This window comes from Colletotrichum fructicola (assembly GCF_000319635.2).
Source record: "Colletotrichum fructicola Nara gc5 chromosome Unknown KSG_Nara_v1_contig07, whole genome shotgun sequence".
Lineage (NCBI taxonomy): Eukaryota > Fungi > Ascomycota > Sordariomycetes > Glomerellales > Glomerellaceae > Colletotrichum > Colletotrichum fructicola.
Genome location: NW_027094057.1, coordinates 2,602,872 through 2,622,463, shown reverse-complemented (window position 1 = coordinate 2,622,463; position 19,592 = coordinate 2,602,872). Strand labels below are relative to the sequence as shown.

Genomic DNA, 19,592 nt, shown 5'->3' with positions numbered 1-19,592 from the left:
TGGTGGCTAGTCACTTGAGTGGCCCCTGCGTCGCACCCGCCCGGCTTTTTAAAGTGGAGACTTGTCGAGCGAATCTTCCGTTGCACGGCCCTCCGCCCCGCCTCCGCCCACTGTCAATTGGCCTGTCGTCTGCTTTCTCTGGGCCTGGACTGGCGCTTCTGCGCAGGGCAGTCGCAAAGATGCCCAACATTGCAAGGACGATGTGGACGACGGGATCTACCAGAACGTGGTTCAGGCACGTCCCCGGGGGATCGTGGATGAGCACGCCTCCACCGATTCGACACATGTCATTGTCTGCCCCATTCTGCTCGGCGACACGTCGACCATCCTGGCCTGGGTGCTGTCGTCCAAGAAACCGATTTTCAACCATGGATGGAAATTTGGGAGAGTTCTTCACTGCCAGGGCAGAGCCTTGGGGCCAGGATGAGTGCTGGGCAACAGATCATGTGAAGGCCAGTTGTGCTATGTTTTTGACGGTTTCTCGAAGCTCTTCTCGTTTGCAATCGCTTCATTCACAGCAAACAAGTTGAGATCGCTCAATAGGTACGGATACCTTACTATAGGTAGGCCAATCTATCTGGAAATCCTCTTCAAGGCCATGGAAGCAGGCATGCTCCGTTTGCAAGACTTTGCGACTTAGCAAATGGGATCAGGCATTTCGAACCAGGGTGTTCTGGTCTTGATAGTCCATTCATAAACCAGTGGCTGTTTTCCTGTTTTCTTTTCTTTGTTCCTTTTTTCGGTGTACTTGGATCGACCAATCAGAGCTCAGTATGGTTGTTGTGCTCCGTCAGAGAGCGAAAGTTGCGGGAGACGGCGCTCGGCGTGCCATCTCTAGCACCCGATTAAATTGACACACAGACGTTGTGGCTCATGTCCGTATAACATGAGCCGAGAGAACCGATTCCTGTGGCTGCTGCAACCAAAAGCCACATCTGTCTTTTTTCTCGTGTGCAGCCTGCTACTGCACCGAGTGCCTCACCAGTTTCAACTAGACTCAGAGGAAAAGCAAAAGTAAAACTGGACGAGACCTGAGGATCGAAGCTCAACGCTGATGCTCTGGCTTTCCATCGACCGCATCGTGGTGACTGGGACAGCTCTTCAGTTCAAACAGACATGCTTGCTGCCCTTCGTGTCAGGCTCAGCCCAGCAGCTGCATTCAACCCGAGCAAGGGTTGTCCTGCATCTGTTGCTCTAGCCAACCAAAGACTCCAAACTTTGCAACGCGAGTCCCGAACAACTGAAGTTGTTTGCCCTTGTTGTCGTCCCCGAACCAAGAAGCTTTGCCCGCGTTGCCATGCTGCGTAAATAACCCTTCTTGCTTCATAATGGAAAGCCCCGTAGACATCGTTTTCTTTTCCGAGGGTTGCTCCCAGACTTGCGTCATATGGTCCAACGATTGCCGAGCCCGAGCTTAGCTAATCCACAGCTTTACTGTGCCTCTCTTAGGAGCACTGCTAAGACTCTTATCGATGCAACCCAAGACGCCAAACTCATCTAGGACGGGACGTACGCGCTGGTCCGCGTATCAACCGCGTCCCATAGCAGTTGCAATTTTTTACATGCAACTTACAGGCGTGGACTGCAATGCGCATGCAGCTTCCCTAGTAGCAAACATGCGGCCAGAGTCGGTGAGATGAGGATAACCCCATTCAGGCCTCGGTCAGGCCATTCTTGGCACAGTGAAGCGGCCGTTGCATGAGTTGCGCCGCACTGTGGCTCCTCACCGCCTGCCCCTCCTGCCCCTCCATCCGCCGGTCGCGCACCGCGCAGGGTCCCAATCCCATTAAAAAATTTCCTGCGGGGTGTCGTCTCGAAACTTTTTCTCCTTCTTTCTTACGGGAAGAAGAGACCTATCCAACCTTAGTCTTCGAAATCGAGCTCAACTACTCTGTGTACTCTTTCGAAAGACTAGCAGTTCTTCAACTCCGTACTTTTCTTTTCTCCTCCATTATACCCCTTTGTTTTTCTTTGGAAGACGCTGAAAAAATGCCTTCCACCAACGGTATCAACGGCGCCAAGGTGCTGGACTCCAAGTCCGCCCTTCAGGTCCTCAAGGAGTACGAGAGCCGTGATGGCCTCGACATCAACGAGCTCATGGACACCAAGAAGCACGGTGGTCTGACCTACAACGACTTCCTGCTCCTTCCCGGCTACATTGGCTTCCCTGCCTCTGCCGTCACTCTGGACTCTCCCGTCACCAAGCGGGTCACCCTCAAGACCCCCTTCGTCTCCTCCCCCATGGACACCGTCACTGAGCACGAGATGGCCATTGCCATCGCTCTCCAGGGTGGTCTGGGAATCATCCACCACAACTGCTCCCCCGAGGCCCAGGCCGACATGGTCCGCAAGGTCAAGCGTTACGAGAACGGCTTCATCCTCGACCCCGTCGTCATCAGCCGCGACACCACCGTCGGCGAGGCGAAGGCTCTCAAGGAGAAGTGGGGTTTCGGTGGTTTCCCCGTTACTGGTCAGTATTTCCCTCGAAAATTTCTTCCTACCCCCAGCTCTACATGATTACAAACATTTTCAATTATAACTTTCGTTCCACCAAAAGACGACCATGTCGTCATGCGGAGACACTTTACTATGATCCCAGCTTCTTCTACCAGAGAGAATGTGTCCACGTCTGTTAGCGAGCCATGGCTAATCACCGTGAACAGAGAACGGCAAGCTTGGCTCCAAGCTGCTCGGTATCGTCACCAACCGTGACATCCAGTTCGAGGAGGACTCCAACCAGTCCATCGCCAACGTCATGGTCACTGACCTAATCACCGCCCCCTCCGGTATCGACCTTGTCGAGGCCAACAAGATCCTCGCCAAGTCTAAGAAGGGCAAGCTGCCCATCGTCGACAAGGACTTCAACCTCGTCTCCATGATCTCCCGCTCCGACTTGAACAAGAACCAGCACTTCCCCCTGGCCTCCAAGCTGCCCGACAGCAAGCAGCTCCTCTGCGGTGCCGCCATTGGCACTCGTCCCGAGGACAAGGAGCGTCTCCGCCTCCTCGTCGATGCCGGTCTCGACGTCGTCATCCTCGACTCCTCCCAGGGTAACTCCATGTACCAGGTTGATATGATCAAGTGGATCAAGAACGAGTTCCCCGGCGTCGACGTCATTGGCGGAAACGTCGTTACCCGCGAGCAGGCCGCTACCCTCATTGAGGCTGGTGTTGACGGCCTCCGTATCGGTATGGGCTCTGGCTCTGCCTGCATTACCCAGGAGGTCATGGCCGTCGGCCGGCCCCAGGCTGCCGCCGTCCACTCCGTCAGCAGCTTCGCCGCTCGCTTCGGCGTTCCCTGCATCGCCGACGGTGGCGTCCAGAACGTCGGCCACGTCGTCAAGGGTCTCTCCCTTGGTGCCTCCACCGTCATGATGGGCGGTCTCCTGGCCGGTACCACCGAGTCCCCCGGTACCTCCTTCGTCTCCCGCGAGGGTAAGCTCGTCAAGGCCTACCGTGGTATGGGTTCCATCGACGCCATGCAGGACAAGAAGGCCGGCAACGGCGGCAAGGACAGCCAAAAGAGCAACGCTGGCACTGCCCGCTACTTCTCCGAGGGCGACAGCGTCCTTGTTGCTCAGGGTGTCACTGGCTCCGTTGCTCACAGAGGGTGTGTTTCCTCTCCGTTTTGTTGTACTGACCATTATGCTGACCGCGCTGCAGACCTATCTCCAAGTTCATCCCCTACCTGGCTGCCGGTCTCAAGCACTCCATGCAGGACTGCGGTATCCAGTCTCTCAAGGAGCTCCGCGAGTCTGTTGACAACGGCATTCTCCGTTTCGAGCTGCGCACTGCCAGTGCCCAGATGGAGGGCAACGTGAACATGGAGTCTTACGAGAAGAAGCTGTTCGCCTGAGAAATGGCGAGCAACAACTTGAAATGATGATGTGATGGGAATATATGTGGAAAATGGTTGAGGCAAAAGTTATTGGGCATGGATGGGGAAAAAGGGATTTACTCAAGAAAATGCGCCTTTCCTCCCTCAAGGGTATATACGCGCTACATAAGGGAAGGGACGGAAGCAGACAGTCTTGCTTAGGGCGGCAGTGCTTAAAAAGTCTTCAGCGGAGTTTTTGGAGTCTTACGGGCAGGCTTGAAGTGCCACAGTAGAGATGAAGCGTATTGAATACCACATCCCCCACACGGGGGCACGAATGAAGAATTTTCAACGATTACGAACAATGGTCATGTCCGATTTTCTGCCTGTGATGCTGTCTGACGAGGGGTGCTCGGCGTGGTATCTCCATAACCGGGCCGGGCGGTGGGTCTCCGCACAGAATGGGTACCGGCACGGCGGAGACGGGGTGACCAGGTTGAGCCCTCTTTTCCCTCATATGACAGCCGCTGTTCTAACTCTAAGATTCTCAGTTTCTCACAACAGGCTTCAAGTACACGTTGAGCGCGCCCTTGGCCCACAACACATAGATCATCTGCCTCTCCATCCAATCCTGGCTGTCGTCGGCGAGCACCAAGTCAAAGTTCCAAATCATCCTCGCCAGCATGATTCTCATCTCGACGTAGGCCAAGCTGGTCATGGTTAGCCTCTGGCTGGTCTCTTCCCTCCGAAAGATACCATGCAATGCTAAGGTGACGTGGAACAGCAGCGAACTAAGGATAGAGAGACTCACTTTCGTCCAAGGCAATTCCGAGGCCCCAGGTGGAACGGCTGCAACGCCTCCCTCTTGTCCGTCGCATACTCCGGGTCTCCCAAAAAGCGCTCCGGATGGAACTTGAACGGGTTCTTGAAGTTTCTCTCGTCGTGGTAGGTGGCCCACTGGTGAATCGCAACGATAGTCTGTGTAGGCTGGTCAGCGAACATCCAGCAGCAAACCTCCTTTTCATCTCGGCCACAATTCCTGATCGCTCGACGGCCGTCAACAACTCACATTCTCTGGGATGTACTGCCCGCAAATTGTCGCCCCGCCTTTGGGCACCTCCCTCGGCAGCCCCGTGGGTACTGGCGGATACATACGCAGCGCCTCGTCTAGGCAGGCCAGCATGTACGTCAACCTGTTCACCGACGTGAGGTCAATCTCCTCCTCGGACGCGAACATTGTCCGCACCTCCTCCACCAGCTTCTTCATCTTGTCCGGGTTCTTGAGCAGCAGGTATGTCACCCCAGCCAAGACCGTCGCCGTCGTCTCGGAACCGGCGATGATGAGGATGCTGCTATTCGCCTCGAGCTCGTCTAGCGACATGTTCTATACGCTCGTCAGCGACAAAGATGCCACTTATCTGCTGGTAAGAAGCCAAGTAAGAGAGAAGCAAAACTCACCCACTCATCCTTCTTCTTCAACAAACCCTCCACCAAGTCCGACCTCGGCCCGCTCTTGCCCAGCTCGATCCGCCTCAGCACCTTCTGCATCGTCATCTCCCGCTGCTCCTCTCTCCGCCGGTGCATCGCCTCCGTCGAAAGCGCCGCCGTGATAATACGCCGCAGCCACGAGTAGTGGTTTGCCGTCTGGAACGCCACGCCCACCCGCACCATCTGGAACACGGTCCGCACCCACGGGTGATAGTCCGAATTGTCCAGACAACCAAACGGCTCCCCGAACGCGAGGTCGCCAATGATGTCGAACGTGCAGTAGTTATACCACAGCGTCAGATTCACCGGCTCCTCATCCCCCTTCCTCACAAACGGCGTAGCTTCATGTATAGAAGCCGCCGACTGCCTCACCGCCTGCTCCTTGAGCCGCTGTATAAACAGATCAACATACTTCATGATAACAGGCTGCTGCTCCCTCAGCGCGCGGTCGCTGAACCCATGCGCCATCTGCCGCCGCAGCGCAGCGTGCTGCGGCCCCAGCGCCGTGATGATGTCCCGGGGCAAGCCCGGGATCGGCCGGTAGAACGTGTCCGACTTCTCAAACGTGCCGGCGACGCCGCCCCCCGCGTTGGCCCCGACCTTGTGGCCGAAGATCACCTTCCACGCGTCCGCGTCCGAGAACGCCAGCTCGTCCGGCGCGACGCGCACGACGGGGCCGTAGCGGCGGTGGAGGTCGAGCATGTCGAAGGAGATTGTGCCGCGGACCAGTCTGTAGCAGTACGCGGCGCGGGTCGCGCGCATCAGGAGAGGTCCGGGGAAGTGGCGGAGCGGGTGGAAGAAGATGTTGTAGACAACGTAGGAGACGGTGTAGATGGACGTCTAATTTATGTGAGTTTCGGTCACAAAGATTCCGAGGACGTGACAATGAAGGCATCTCGAACGTTTACGGCGGGAGGCACTTACAGCAAAAAGTACGAGGCCGAAGGCCTGGAGCATCAGAGTGGTCACCGCCATGTTGTGTCAGTTGCGATTGATTCCAACACGATAGATACTACTGACGCTACACACCTACCATCTCTTCAAACAAGAGGTCTGGACTCGTCGTGGTATTCATACTTTTTTCTCATTGTTAGCTTCAGGGGCAAAGCAGCCCACGCGTCGATGCCCCAGCTCCTTCCTTTGCTCAAGGCATCCAGAAACCCTCATTGTCAGTCATTCCGAACACGACAACCTCTACACAGCGTTACCCTGTGTCAATGAATCCTCATTCCCGCTAATCAGACCGACAAATTTTCTCCACAAGACGACTAAACAAGCAATCTAGGCAATGCAAAAGCCAAGACGGGAAACCTCCCATAAGCTGTCCTCCGCACCACAACATCAGACGGTAATCCGTAGCACGAACCTTCCCGCAGTCAAAGTCGTGAGGGGTGCGCCATGGGAAACTATACCCGCAAGTCAGCCCATCCAGCGGTTCTCTGCCTGAACTGCCGCGCGTTTCATTGCAGGAACGGTCGACCACCCTCCCGGGCTCTCGCTGCTATCGGGCCCTGCCATCAGTCCGCGATACGAGCAGCGAATCGCATTCACACCCGAACGAAAACGAGCACGTCGTGTTCTTCATAGTATATAGTTATGGTGTATACGAGCCCGGGCCCTCGGTGCCGAGTCGTTCAGTTGCCAACAGTTTTCAGAGGTTGGTGTAGCGCATGCTTTTCTGTCTTTGGATACTGGTGTGGATGGGTTTACTTGATTGCGGCGCAGCTGAGAAGCTGTGTTCGTCTAAACCTATCTTCGCCGATGTTCTGTGTCTTTTATGGAGCTTGGCAAGATTATTGAAACATATCCGCAGACATAAGTAACGGCCCGTGGCATGGCTCGCTTTGATCACCACGAAACATCAAAAGTCTTTGAAATCTTGAAGGAAATTCCGACCTCAGCAAGCCATTGTATTGATGACCTAGAGAATTCCTAGAGAACATAATGATAATTAAGCGTCAGACGATGGCTGCGCAAAGAAGTAAAAGTCTGTGGTCCGTTCCCAATGCGTTGATTACCCCGTACATGCAGACAGCGGCTGTCAACACGGCCTCATGACAAATAGTAAATCCGCCAGTCTTGATGCGTGCAGTCATGTTTAAATCCTTCAGTAGTCCACAGGCTCTTGCTTGATGAATGGAATGTGTTCCCTGGCGGGGAGAGTTGGAAGCGGCCGCTGTAGTATGGTGCAGTTTGCCCCTGTGGCAAAACTGGGAATATCTCCCGCTTCTCTCTTGACATTGTCCTTGAAATCCTCTTCATCTAGTAAATGTCGGGCGTGTTGCTTCTTTTTGGTCTTCTTCGACTGCTTCAATGCGGCTTGTTTCTTTCGTTGCGGCTGAGGTTGACGGCGGTACGGCTGCTTTTTGGGCTGAGCATTGTCGTGCTTAGCTGAATACACTGATTCAATCTTGCTCTGTGCTCGTTGCATCTTGTACTTGACACTGCAGTAGCTTTGCCCGGTGGCCATGATAGTCTGTGACCCAGGCACGAGTTGGCAAGCCTGCCCCGGTCGAAGTACCGTGTCGGGATCTTGAACCAATTCGTTGAATGTGATGCTGCTCTGGCGATTGTATTCGTAAGTTCGCCAATCTGGAGCATTATAAGCGCTCGAAGGATCTTGGCTCAACTTGAGTGAGAACTGTTTGGTGTGAGGAAGGGGGATGGACGGCATCCCGCCTTGCACCCAGATGGCAACCCAGCAGTTGTGCGATTTGATGGGGGCTTTGTTGGAGCGTAGACGGACCAAGTACTCGAATCGGATCGCCTTTCTAATGCTCTTGCCGCCGCGGCGAGATGGCACCTTTGGACATGTGTCGAATCCGTGGGCTCGAGTGTTGCACAGGGGGCATGCATCGATGAAACCATGATCATCCACTGGTCCGATGCAATCGCAAACCTCGTGGCCAGGCCTATCACAGTTACCACAGACAATCGCTAGCGGCACCGGAGCTGGCAGTTGCTTGCGTTGCGAATCTGTAAGAGCGAGGTTCTCTGGGTGACTTATCTCCACTTTTGGCAGAGCAAGTTCATGATGGGGACCCAGGCTTTGCTGCTTCCAAGAGGCAAGCTCTTGGCGGGCCTCGTCTAGCTCTGAGAGTGCTCTCAGGAGCTGTGCCTCGACATTCTCTTGCGGATTGGCCTGCAAAGACCTACTGAAAGGCTGAGAAGGCATGGACGTATTCTTATCAGCACCAAGGTCCGCACCCATCGCAATTGCTGGTGTGTGTCCAAGTCCAGGCTGACTAGGAGTAAACTTCATCGAGGACCAGGTCGAAAGGGCTCTGGCCAGGCTGCCTTCGTCTGCTCTGGGAGACTCCTTGGTGGATTGTCCAGCAATATGAGTGATTGAGAGGGTGGGAGGCAGCTCGGGGTCCTTCCAGGCATCATCAGGATCGGTAACGGAGACGAAATCCCCAGCTACAGATCCAATCGAGCAGCTGGAGCCAGCCTGGTCAGACACAACGCAGACAATATCATCGTAGACGGTGTCGATAGACCTGTCGCCCAAATGGCACCCCTCGGCTTGGAGACCCAAGCCTTTGATGAGAGTGCCGCCGACCAGGGTGCTGCAATAGCGAGAGAAGAGAGCTGCGTCGATGTGGTACACATTCTCCAAGACGAAGTTGACCGAGAGGCTGGACGGCAGCAACGCCGTTCCGCCTGGACGCGTGTCGTGGATGATGAACACGTTGGTGGCGGCGTTGCCGATCGTCAACTTCCCACCAAAGGCGAAGATATCGCCGTTGGCAGGTTCGGGAAGTGTCTGCATGTCTGCCATCACCCGTCGATCGTTCGCACATCCAAGTTCAGAAGCGAGGAAAAATTTGTTGTCTGTAGGAGATTATCGATGTGCAGTTGGCGACTGGCAGAATTTTCGTGGGAAGGATGGAAGTGCCGAGAAGAAAATGCTACCTAGGTAAGGTGTGTAGGTAGGTAGTGAGCTTTCATCTGAGAAAAGAAGGAAGTCGCGACGAAAAGGAAGGTGCGGCCGCCTTGTCCAGTCTTTGCTAAAGCAGGTTGCGCCTTCCAATGTTGGACTCATTCATTTGGAAGGCGCCAGAGTCATGTAGAAGCCTTGGACTTGATTCACTTACCCTTCTCAATGCAGTGACAGTGGTCTTCTCCTTCCTCAAGATGGCTTAATCAGGAATTTTATATCAGGTTTGCTCGTTAAACTCGGCAACTTGGTTGAATCCCGACTTCCACCTCGAAGATGAGTACTATCTAGACCCTCGCAGGCGCTATGTCGGGTTTGCTCTGAATATCAACAGATTATTTCGGATTGGTCGTTGCTACTGGACGAGTGCTCGTCACTTATCATCCAACATACTGTGCAAGTCATCCCAGGTTCTCAGCTCAACAACGATGTGCCTGGCAAAGCAGCGAATCAAGCGTGCGCTTCAGGGGCATCAATTTGCTGCTCAGGCTTGCTTTCGCTGATACAGACTACGGACGGAATAAACCCAGCAGGGATAATTTGAGCTAGCAGAGCTATAAGGGGAAACCACAAATAGGTCCGTAGTTTGACACTGGGGGTGGTCATGCTTTCAGACTGCGTGAATGTTCCATGTGTACCTTCAAGAAACCATAGTCATCAAAGGCTTGTAACTCAAAGCCTCTGGACTCTTTGCCAGATGTGCTATAATACAAGGAAACGACAACGCCGACGGACCTTTTTTTGTATCCAGTGACTCGACCCAGCAGTTTTTCAGTCAAACAGCCCGCCAATGCAAAATCCGCTCGATGCCAGAGTCTTCGAAAAACGATGATGAATAATAATAATACATGCTGGAGAATGCGGAACCTCTCTATCCCTTATATGCAAGATATGACCAAAACAAGACCACCATCCACGTGACTCTCCACGTTGAGAAGCCAATCTCTCGGACCACGCGTCCAACCGTCGTTCTCGACCGCTGCGACGCTGCCTTCCAAGTCAACCGAGGCTTGCCGGCTCCGTAGAAGTCGTCTTGGAAGATTTCAATTCTCGGCGTGCGGTGCCCCCAGCCCTGCTTCTTTTGCTTGGTCTTGGGTGGCGGGAGAGGGGCGGAGCCGTTCATAAGCGATCCGCTTCTGGTTCGTGACGACGAGTTGGTTTGGTACCGGGTTCCGGACGATGCCGAGGTGGACCGCATGTTGTAAGTTCCTTCGTCCTCTACCTTTTCCTTGAAAGTGGGTAGGATGGCGCCATTCGGTTGCTCTGCCTCCAGAGCGAACGGCGTCAGGTTGAGGACAGGCACCAGGAACGATCGGATGCTAATGGCGACAACGCTGACGAAGATGAAGCCGACGTACTTGGCGTAAGTAGCCAGTTGGTTCGGCAACAAGCAAAGATGGGTTTGCAACGTCTTTTCCGGAGCGCCGGGAAGAGGCTTGCCATTGGCATCGACGGGGTTATACAGACTGACCATGAGGAAGCCGGGGGTCGGAACACCCATCGCCATGCTCATGCTCTTTACGGTGATCTCGCGGACGCTCTCTTTCTTAGGGGAATGAACCACCTCGCAATAGTCGTGATCGTCACCGGAAAAGACATGAACCACATTGCCCACGCTCTTCACGAGATTGACAGAGGCGTCTTCGTCCAGCACATTCTGGTATTGATAACCGCCGGAAACCGAGATTGCGTTCCGATGATCCGGGATGACGGGACCTCTCTGACCTCTTGGCGGTTTGGCAGGAGGCCAGTGCTCCCGGTACGGTCCGCAGGGAGTTCCCGGGTCTCGGTACAGCGGCACATGAGTGAGTAGAATCGTGGGAAAGTCGGGACCGTCTTCGCCTGGCGCAATCGTCGGGACGTTTTCGACGTCCGCCGTTTCCAGATCTTCCACCAAGTGATTGTACCCAAGACCCTCCACGTCGCCCCTCCAGAAGCGCAGTTCCTTCTCCACAGCCTTCCTCTTGGTGAACTTTACGTCCTTGAGAAAGACGTCCGCTGGCGTGTGAATCGGTCTCAGATCGCCTCGCTCAGCTTGCACCGATGAACTGGCGCTCAAGGAGAGAGTATCGACGGAGACAATGGAATGATTGCCAATTACGTCGACGCGATTGACGTCGCCAAAGAATGATGCGAAGCGCTCTCTGACCGACACCTTGACCTGGTCGCCGTAGCCAAGGTCGTGGTTACCCGGCAAGCTTGCAACCAGCTTGCGCCCTCTCTGCCAATTCCCAGCCTTCGTACCACCGAGGCTCGCCCAGTCGCTGAAGAATATGTCGCCGAATCGTTCGTACTCGCTCAACCAGTACTTGTCGCCGTAATGTTCGTTCCACTCCTTGACGTGTGGCCGCTCGCTCTTGGGTCGTCGCGCAGCTGCCCATTCAGGGTCTGCCCAGTCGCCTTTGCCCGTCTTCCACTCTCGCCCGCCATCGAATAGATCGCCCAAGAAGAAGAGCGAATCGGGTATCAACTGCGATTGAAGCTGCGTGAAGCCTCTCCGAAGGTAGTTATCGGTAATGAGTACGGTCAGCTCCGACAGAGGCCACGGCCTTCCGGGGTATGAATGAGGGTCGGTGATTTGGGGGTCGGCAACGAAAATAAGGTGGTGAGGATTCGCTCCTGCGGGCTGTTCATTGTCAGTACCGCATCCTCCAAGCACGGGGACGCTCAGCTTACCCAGCCCTCCCAATTGCTCCATCTGCAGTCGGCAACCCGACTACTGAACACCCAGCGCTCGCCCCAAAGCAGGATGAGCATCCACAAGCACACCAGAAGGTGGGGGAAGCTCAGGAGGCGGCGCGCGGTGAGGTTCTGGCGCAGCTGCCAGCCGGCCTGGTACAGCATGTTGATGGTCATGCGTCGTCCGCGGGTTTGCCAAAAATGCCAGAGTCTTTGCGATAGTCGGGCAGCGGCGTTGAGGACAGGTCTGGCGCGGTCGCGGAAGCTACCGCCACTGTGTTGGAAGAGCAAAGCCGAAGGACCTTTGCCCTTGTAGGCGTACCCGTTGCTGTAAGGCGGAGCCATCATGCCGTGGTGCGCCCGCGTGCCATTCCCCTGCAACTCTGGGCTGGCTGCTCCCTTTTTTTTTTTTCGGGACCCCGGAATGGAATGGTCGCAGAAGCCTGACAAGCGTGTGTGGGCAGGCTTGCGTATGCGGGTGTATGTACTCGCGCCGCGTGTGTGGGTGGATGGAATATGGGCGCGCGGTTCTTCGGCTTCGGCAGGTCGCGCGCGATTGTCTCGCTCGTCAGGAATGGATCTGGGGGTCGCAGTCTCAAATGGTTGACATGACACAAGGTTGGAACGAGGGAATGAAGCAAGGGAAAGGTCCAGTCAACGTGGGTAACCTCAGTCGGGTACAACGGAACAAAGAAATCCAATGGGAAACACAAGAAACACGTTTTGCAGCTGTCTGTAGCTCCGTTACAAAGGCTGTCGGGCGCCTGCGTCGGAGAGCTGAGAATGGAAAGGGGAGATAATGGAGGAAATGGACATTGGAAAATACAGGAGAGAAGACGCGTGGCGACAATGAACCTGAAGGGAAGGTGCAGGAGATGTGTCGCCGCACCCATTTCACGGATCACGATATGGCCACGGGGCGGTCCTGGCAGCTTGGGATGCCCCCGACGCCCTCCACCGGCCAGGTCCCCGCTGGGGGGGAAACGTCGCTGGAAGCACCCGTGGACCCAGGTAGGTACGCATAGCTGCTGCAGCTGAGCCCACATAAGCACCTACACTTCAGCTCGACTGGGAAGGAAGCTCCACACTGACGCTCCTTTTTCCCCGGGGCTACGCTCGGCAGGTCTAACCCGCAAAAGCAACCTACCTTCCGCTCTTGTTCCTTTTGAGACGCCGAGTCTAGCCTTTACCTCATCGCAACTGAAGGATTTCCCGGCATGGGACTTTGGTCTTTCGACCATCAGCCCAAGGCTTGGATTTCCAAAGACTCTCAACCATCAGCATCGCCTATGACGCCCTCTCACACTGACATTCCAGGCTTAGAAATCAACCTCGGTCGAGTGAACAGCCAAGCCAGAGTGATGGGCCGTGTCTAAGAGCAACAATGCATTAAACGCTCAAATGCCACTCAAAGGCATGAATGAACTCAGCTAACAAACAAGCTCTCGCCTAATCGACCTCATCAAACTCATCTCAACACCACCAAACTTACAAACAAATCCCACAGTCCCCACCGGGAACAACAAACTCGTCACACACACACCCGCGCAATGGAACAATTCGAGTTCCACCCCGCAGCCTCCGCCCCCGGCCGCTCCTGGACCGAGCTGGAACCCGGCGTCGACGAGATGCTCCTCAACGCCGACCCGGCCACCGGCCGCCGCACGACCCTCCAGCGCTGGCGCCCCGGCGCCGCCAACCGCCAGCCCCTCTTCGTCCACGACTACGTCGAGGAGATCTACCTCGCGCAGGGCGACCTCTTCGACGTCCGCCTAGGCGAGGGCTGGACCGAGGGCGCCTACGCATACCGCAAGCCCGGCATGGAACACGGCCCTTTCCGGAGCGAGGGCGGTTGTTTGATGTTCATCCTATGCATACCTGTCGCTGCGGATGGCAAGGAGAAACAGGCCTGAAAGCAGTGTCGTGGCGAATCTAATTTTGCCGTTGGCTGAGACGGGATGTGTTCATTTTCGGGTTAATGAGGGGCGTGTGCTTTGCTGGCTGAGGTAATTCCATTCATTCAAAATAATGAAGCCATCGCCACCTCCTCTTCTCCATTGAAACGTTTCCTCCATATAGACTTGCCTCTACACACACTCAATAATCTTCGCCGAAGAGAAAGTCCCGTAAGCCGACACAACGCTGACCGGTCCGAGACTTCAACCGTCCTCCGCACACCATCATACATGACTTTATCAAAACACCACCACCATCATCGCCATCGCCGCAAAACTCTTGGAACCGACACATGCCTCGTGACTCTCGTGCTGTACGACTCCCATTCAGCCGGCTACCGAGACGAGATCGGCTCCGTTGCAGCGTTGATACCATGTCAGATCGCAACAAATGGCGCCTCTCCGCGGCATGTCAATGCGAGCTCGTGAGCTGTTTACACACCCAGCCCCCCAGCTACACCTCTCTACATAACGCCGTGGGCGCCTCCCTAGTGACGACGAGATCCATGGCTCACAACATCACATGCCCTCGCTACACCACCCATCCACCCAAACCCCCAGAATCGCCAAGTTCAAACCTCGTGGCTGCGAGACACCACGCAACCCCCCACGGCCCCATGCTCACTGCAACGGGCCCAGCAGACGATCACAACATCAGTCCCCCAAAGCAGCACATACACGTGGACATCGACAATCAACACGAACCATGCCTTCTTCATTAACATATATTGGTGGAAACAAAAGACCTTCATCATGGCCAGGGGCCTCACTGGAAGACAGGGTACCATTGAGCTCCCCTCACGATGCAAGATAAGGTAAGGCTCGGAGCACGCCCCCATCAATCCGCTCTGGGAAGCATGGAAGCTTCGTCCCGAGATCCCACACCACTGTCTACAACCCAGGCACTTTTGGTAAACGGTATAAGTCGCCGTTACAGGCAGAAATGTTTGAATAAGCCGACTGGTTCCGAGGCGTGTACCCCAGGCCGAACCGTTTCTCGGAACACCATGCATGTCTCTGGCGGTAAGTCTGGCACGAGACTCACTTGCAGGTTCCCATAACGTACAAGATTGGATGCTCTGTCAAAGACGTAATCGATACATTTGCGACACGAACCGGGCTTCTATTCCACTCTTGTCATGTGCCCCCAGAGTAGACTAACATCCACTCTCATGCAGACGAATGACGCAGGCAGTCACCGATATCCTTTCTTAAGGTCGAATCCTGTGCCTGGAGCCCCCCATGAGTTACAAAAAGAGGGCGTGATGATGAAGGAGTGCAACGGAGCTTGTCTTATTCCTATGTAGAGACGTTGGTGACCTGGATGTGTCCACAAATTAATACATCTACCCGGCTATGACATCTCAAATATGGTGAGATACATGACTGAAATAATGAAACATATGGCATGGTATGTATCCTGGATCAAAAGAAACTCAGGTCTAGAAAACCCAGCTGAAGGATTCTTTCACATCAAATTGGACAGAGTGTCTGGCAGTCACGGTTAGTGCCTGTACCTCGCAGGTGACAAGAACGGCAACTTACTTGATGTCAGCAGATGACGCGCCAACTAGGACTTTGAAGGTGCCCTCCTCAGCGATCCATCCCGGGACGGATGTGTCATAGTAGCCTACGGCGTACTTGTCCAGGTAAATGTGGAGGTGCTTCGTCTCCCCGGCTTCCAGGAACACCTTCTCGAAAGCCACAAGCTCCTTTTCCGGACGGGGTAGCCTCGACTTGTCATCACGCACATAAATCTGCACGGCTTCGGAGCCAGACACTAAGCCGATATTGCTCACCGCGAAGACCACCTCAATCGTTCCCCGGGACGTAAGCGTCTTGGTGCTGATCGAGGGGCGTCCGTACTCGAAGGTGGTATAGGAAAGGCCATGACCAAATGGAAATAGAGGCTCGATGCGTGCTCGCTCATAGTGGCGGTAGCCAATGTATAGGCCTTCACCATAGTTGACCTTCAGGTTCTCCCCGGGCCAATTGTTGTAAGCAGGGGTGTCTTGAATGCGCTTGGGGAATGTAGACTACAGGACATTAGTGGACGCTGGAGACGGGAGGGGTGGTACACACCGGGAGCTTCCCACTGGGATTCTTGAATCCAAAGAGTACATCGGCAAGAGCGTTTCCGGCCTCCTGTCCCTGATACCAACCTTGGATGATGGTGGGCACTTGGTCAACCCACGGCATAGCGACTGGTGTGCCAGATTGGTTGATAACGACAGTGCGGGGGTTTGCCTTGACAACTGCTTCAATCAGCCTGTCCTGGCTTCCGTCAGACGGAAGGTCCATTGTTTGTCTGTCGTATCCCTCAGATTCCCATTCCGCGTCGAGCCCGACGATGACAACAGCCACGTCTGCTGCCTTAGCGGTATCTACTGCCTCTTGGAGGAAGTCGACCTGATCTTCTTCCTTGAAACCGATCCGGCAGCCTCCGTACTTGTGGGTGATGCCGAATTGCTTCTGCTTGGCGACGGGCCGGAGTTCGTTGGTCATCTCGACCTTGAGCTCAACCGGCTTCCCAGCCTCCATGTCGACGTCAACCAGATAGTCCACTGAGCCGTCAAACATGGCCTCCCCCTCTTCGGTCCAATCCCATAGATCCAAGGCAAGCTTTCCGTTGACATACAGCTTTCCAGGCCCAACACTCATGAAGCTGACAGTATGCTTTCCGGTTGTCTTCGATGTTAAATAGGTGGTAGCGATGGCTGACCATTCAGGACCAATTTCGCTGAGCGGGGCAGAGTCCCAGAGGAATAGATCTGTGTTGGTGCGTCTCTGGATGACGATGGGTTCTCCCTCAAACTTATCACCGGCGTACCAATCAATGCCAACGCCTGGCTTGCCCGACTTCTCGGTACAGTACGGCGACGCGACCGGGAGCCACTTGTAGATATGGCATCCTTGCGCAAAGGTGACTTCCTGCTCTGATGCAGTCCGAATGCTCTCCAGGGGAATGGTTCTGTAGTATGGGTTGAGACTGGCACTGCCTCCACCTCCTGCAATTGCTCGATTCGCATTTGGTCCTATCACAGCGACCTTTGTTGTTTTAGGGTTCAGAGGAAGGATGGCACCATCATTCTTCAGGAGGGTAAGCCCCTCTGCTCCTGCGGTACGAATGAGATTTCTTGTCGATTCTCGATTGTCTTCTTTCTCCGCTTCCTCTGCAGACATATCGTCGCCCTTTAGACGTTCGACCAAAGTGAGAACATTCTCGGCGGCACGGTCAATGTCCTCTTTGGCAATCTTGCCGTTCTTCATCTCTTCAATGACTTTATCGAAACGCCACTTGGAAGAGTAGGGAAATTCAATATCGCATCCCGCAATGATTGACTCGGATGTAGAGTTGGTACCGCCCCAGTCGGAAACAACAGTTCTAAGCAATGTCAGTCAAGTCTTTAAAGAAGTCATCAGAGGTAGATTTACCCATCGTAACCCCACTCGCCTCGAAGAATGTCCCGAAGCGTGAAGTTGTTCATATCCGCATGCACACCGTTGATAAGGTTGTACGAAGACATCAGAGCCCATGGATTCGCCTCTCGAACAGCGATTTCAAATGGGCGAAGGTAGATCTCGCGAAGCGGACGCTCCTGGATGAGGGAATCTATTGTCAATCTATGGGTCTCTTGCTCATTGCCCACGAAGTCTATCGAATGTTAGCATTCAAACTGATAAAGTGTCATTGCCCGGTGGACACAAACGCTTTATGGTTGCTGCAACTCCTTTTTCCTGTAGGCCAAGGATATACTGAGCGGCCAGCTTCCCGGTCAGAAGGGGGTCCTCAGAAAAGGACTCGAAGTTGCGTCCACCGAGAGGATGGCGATGCATGCATACGGTCGGCGCCAAGAGAACGTTGGCAGACCTAGCCTTGGCCTCATCTGCCAGATGCTGTCCGACTTCGTAGAGCAGTTCCTTATTCCAAGTCGCTGCGAGAGAAACGCCGCAAGGGAATAGTGCAGCCTTGTATAGTCAGTTACCCATCATTTGGAGTACTCGGTCAAAATGACAGACCTTGGTTCCCCCGACAAATATCCCCCCGCGAGCACCATTGGGACCATCTGATGTCTTGATCGCTGGGATATTCCTGGATGGGATTGTCTTCGTCCTCCAAAAGTCTGCGGCTGTAAGTAGAGATACCTCCAGAAAGAGTCAGCAACATTTCTCCATATTACGAAGGGACTTCATTAGCCGTACCTTCTCTTCAAGCGTGAGCTGCTCCAATTTCTTCCTCGCTGCCACCCTGGTGTCCTTCATTATCTGCTGCACCTTTTGTTGGGGGCTGTATGGAGGAGAGAACTCCGTGTTTGGGGTTGAGTTGCTCATCTCGGTCTCTGGGGGAGTGGCTGGCGGATCGACTTCGTGATCCTTAGCTCGCTGAGCCAAACTGTTCATGTTGGGGTCGAGCTCCAGTCTTCAGACCAAAACACTTCCAACTTGCGTAGCAAGACGGACAGCGAAATGTTGTGGGTTGAAAGACAGCGATGGCAAGGATGCAAGGAGCCTGACGCCAATGCCCAAAGGTATGTTCAGTGTAGAAAATGGAATGAGAAAGGTCAAACCAAAAAAGAAACCCTGACAAGTAATGGTGTCCTTTGCAAGACGTGCTTCCTCGAATCTGACCACTATAGGGGTGAATTCGACATGTAGTAAGCTTCAGTTCAGAGAGAAACAATAAGGTAGTGATGGACTCATATAAGACTTATATGGAACCCGAGGCGTGGGTGCACTGCCAGCACGAACGCTTTCCAGCAGCCGAGGCCGACATTTAACCGGTACAAATGAAAGATCATCACTAGCTATCCAGATAACATGGGCCAACGTGGAGAGAAAAAGGACGGAAATGATAGCAACAGGTGTGGAAGGGGGTGAGCGAGGAAGATGGCAAGATACCACACAGGCAGGGGACGTAAAGAAGACTAGTATGCGCAGGGACGGAGAGCCACTTCTCCCCGGATAAGGAACAAACGGAACCCCCAATCGTAATATGCCGGCTGTATGAGGGTATTTCTCCGTCCGTATATGATACAAAACGGAGGCATCGGGTCAGTAGGAGGATGGGAAGACCTCATGCGCAAAATACTTTAGCTCTCCTGCAGGTGAGGGATGCCGGTATTCCGCTGACTGCTGGCGCGTTGATAACCCAGAGTGCCTTCTTGGTCGATTTCCCATACAAGATGTTGACTTGCAAGGTCCATGCCTGCTCTCCATGGGTGCTGCGCCTTTGTTATTTTGTTGCATTCTGGGCAAAGTAGGCACGCCGGTAGGGGCGGACCGTTTCTGCGGTGGAAGTTGAATAAGCTGAGAAAACTGCACAGGTTGGGGTTGATTATTTGAGGAGTGCATCAGATTGACAAACTGACAGTGAATAGTGTGACTGAGTGGGGGAACCAGGCACACCGAAGCGCTGTACAGCTTCCCGTCAGAGCATTCCCTGGGGGTGAGGTTAGCTAAATCGTGCATCTTCTTGGTTGTAACATCGGTTACGGTTCCGTTTAAAGCATCGTACCTTATTTCAGGGCTGCCATGTTCGTACCTCCATCATTGCATGGCCGCAAGATGTGGAGCTAGCACCAGCTAACAATACCTAGAAAAAAAGCCCGAAGCGGGATGGCGCAGGAAGATGCAGGACCGTATGCTTCGAGAAAGTCGTTGGCCCTGTTTTCCTTGGCCTAACGTGTCCGTTGCATCATGATAATCGACTCCGA

The 19,592-nt window shown here is 54.2% G+C and overlaps 6 protein-coding genes across 6 annotated transcripts; 2 read left to right on the top strand and 4 right to left on the bottom strand.

Moving 5' to 3' along the window:
- Positions 1-1,989: 1,989 nt before the first annotated feature.
- CGGC5_v012448 (Inosine-5'-monophosphate dehydrogenase) lies at positions 1,990-3,855 on the top strand (the record flags this gene model as incomplete). Its single annotated transcript, XM_032034060.1, has 3 exons — positions 1,990-2,470; positions 2,664-3,609; positions 3,663-3,855. The coding sequence occupies 3 exons, from the start codon at positions 1,990-1,992 to the stop codon at positions 3,853-3,855; spliced, it is 1,620 nt and encodes a 539-aa protein (XP_031886826.1).
- A 508-nt stretch (positions 3,856-4,363) lies between these two features.
- PbP450-1-1 (Cytochrome P450 monooxygenase 1) lies at positions 4,364-6,279 on the bottom strand (the record flags this gene model as incomplete). The annotated part of the gene is made up of 5 exons (XM_032034061.1): positions 4,364-4,526; positions 4,628-4,794; positions 4,886-5,200; positions 5,275-6,144; positions 6,229-6,279. 5 exons carry the CDS (start codon positions 6,277-6,279, stop codon positions 4,364-4,366), a joined length of 1,566 nt encoding a protein of 521 aa, XP_031886825.1.
- Positions 6,280-7,411: 1,132 nt separating this feature from the next.
- Positions 7,412-9,076, bottom strand: CGGC5_v012446 (uncharacterized protein; the record flags this gene model as incomplete). Its single annotated transcript, XM_032034062.1, has 1 exon — positions 7,412-9,076. One exon carries the CDS (start codon positions 9,074-9,076, stop codon positions 7,412-7,414), a length of 1,665 nt encoding a protein of 554 aa, XP_031886824.1.
- Positions 9,077-10,115: 1,039 nt separating this feature from the next.
- Positions 10,116-12,268, bottom strand: CGGC5_v012445 (Uncharacterized protein; the record flags this gene model as incomplete). The annotated part of the gene is made up of 2 exons (XM_032034063.1): positions 10,116-11,870; positions 11,921-12,268. 2 exons carry the CDS (start codon positions 12,266-12,268, stop codon positions 10,116-10,118), a joined length of 2,103 nt encoding a protein of 700 aa, XP_031886823.1.
- A 1,205-nt stretch (positions 12,269-13,473) lies between these two features.
- On the top strand, positions 13,474-13,836 carry CGGC5_v012444 (uncharacterized protein; the record flags this gene model as incomplete). The annotated part of the gene is made up of 1 exon (XM_032034064.1): positions 13,474-13,836. The coding sequence occupies one exon, from the start codon at positions 13,474-13,476 to the stop codon at positions 13,834-13,836; it is 363 nt and encodes a 120-aa protein (XP_031886822.1).
- Positions 13,837-15,320: 1,484 nt separating this feature from the next.
- Positions 15,321-18,279, bottom strand: bglB-2 (Beta-glucosidase B; the record flags this gene model as incomplete). The annotated part of the gene is made up of 7 exons (XM_032034065.1): positions 15,321-15,369; positions 15,424-15,914; positions 15,961-17,263; positions 17,314-17,533; positions 17,589-17,847; positions 17,899-18,024; positions 18,082-18,279. The coding sequence occupies 7 exons, from the start codon at positions 18,277-18,279 to the stop codon at positions 15,321-15,323; spliced, it is 2,646 nt and encodes an 881-aa protein (XP_031886821.1).
- Positions 18,280-19,592: the final 1,313 nt, after the last annotated feature.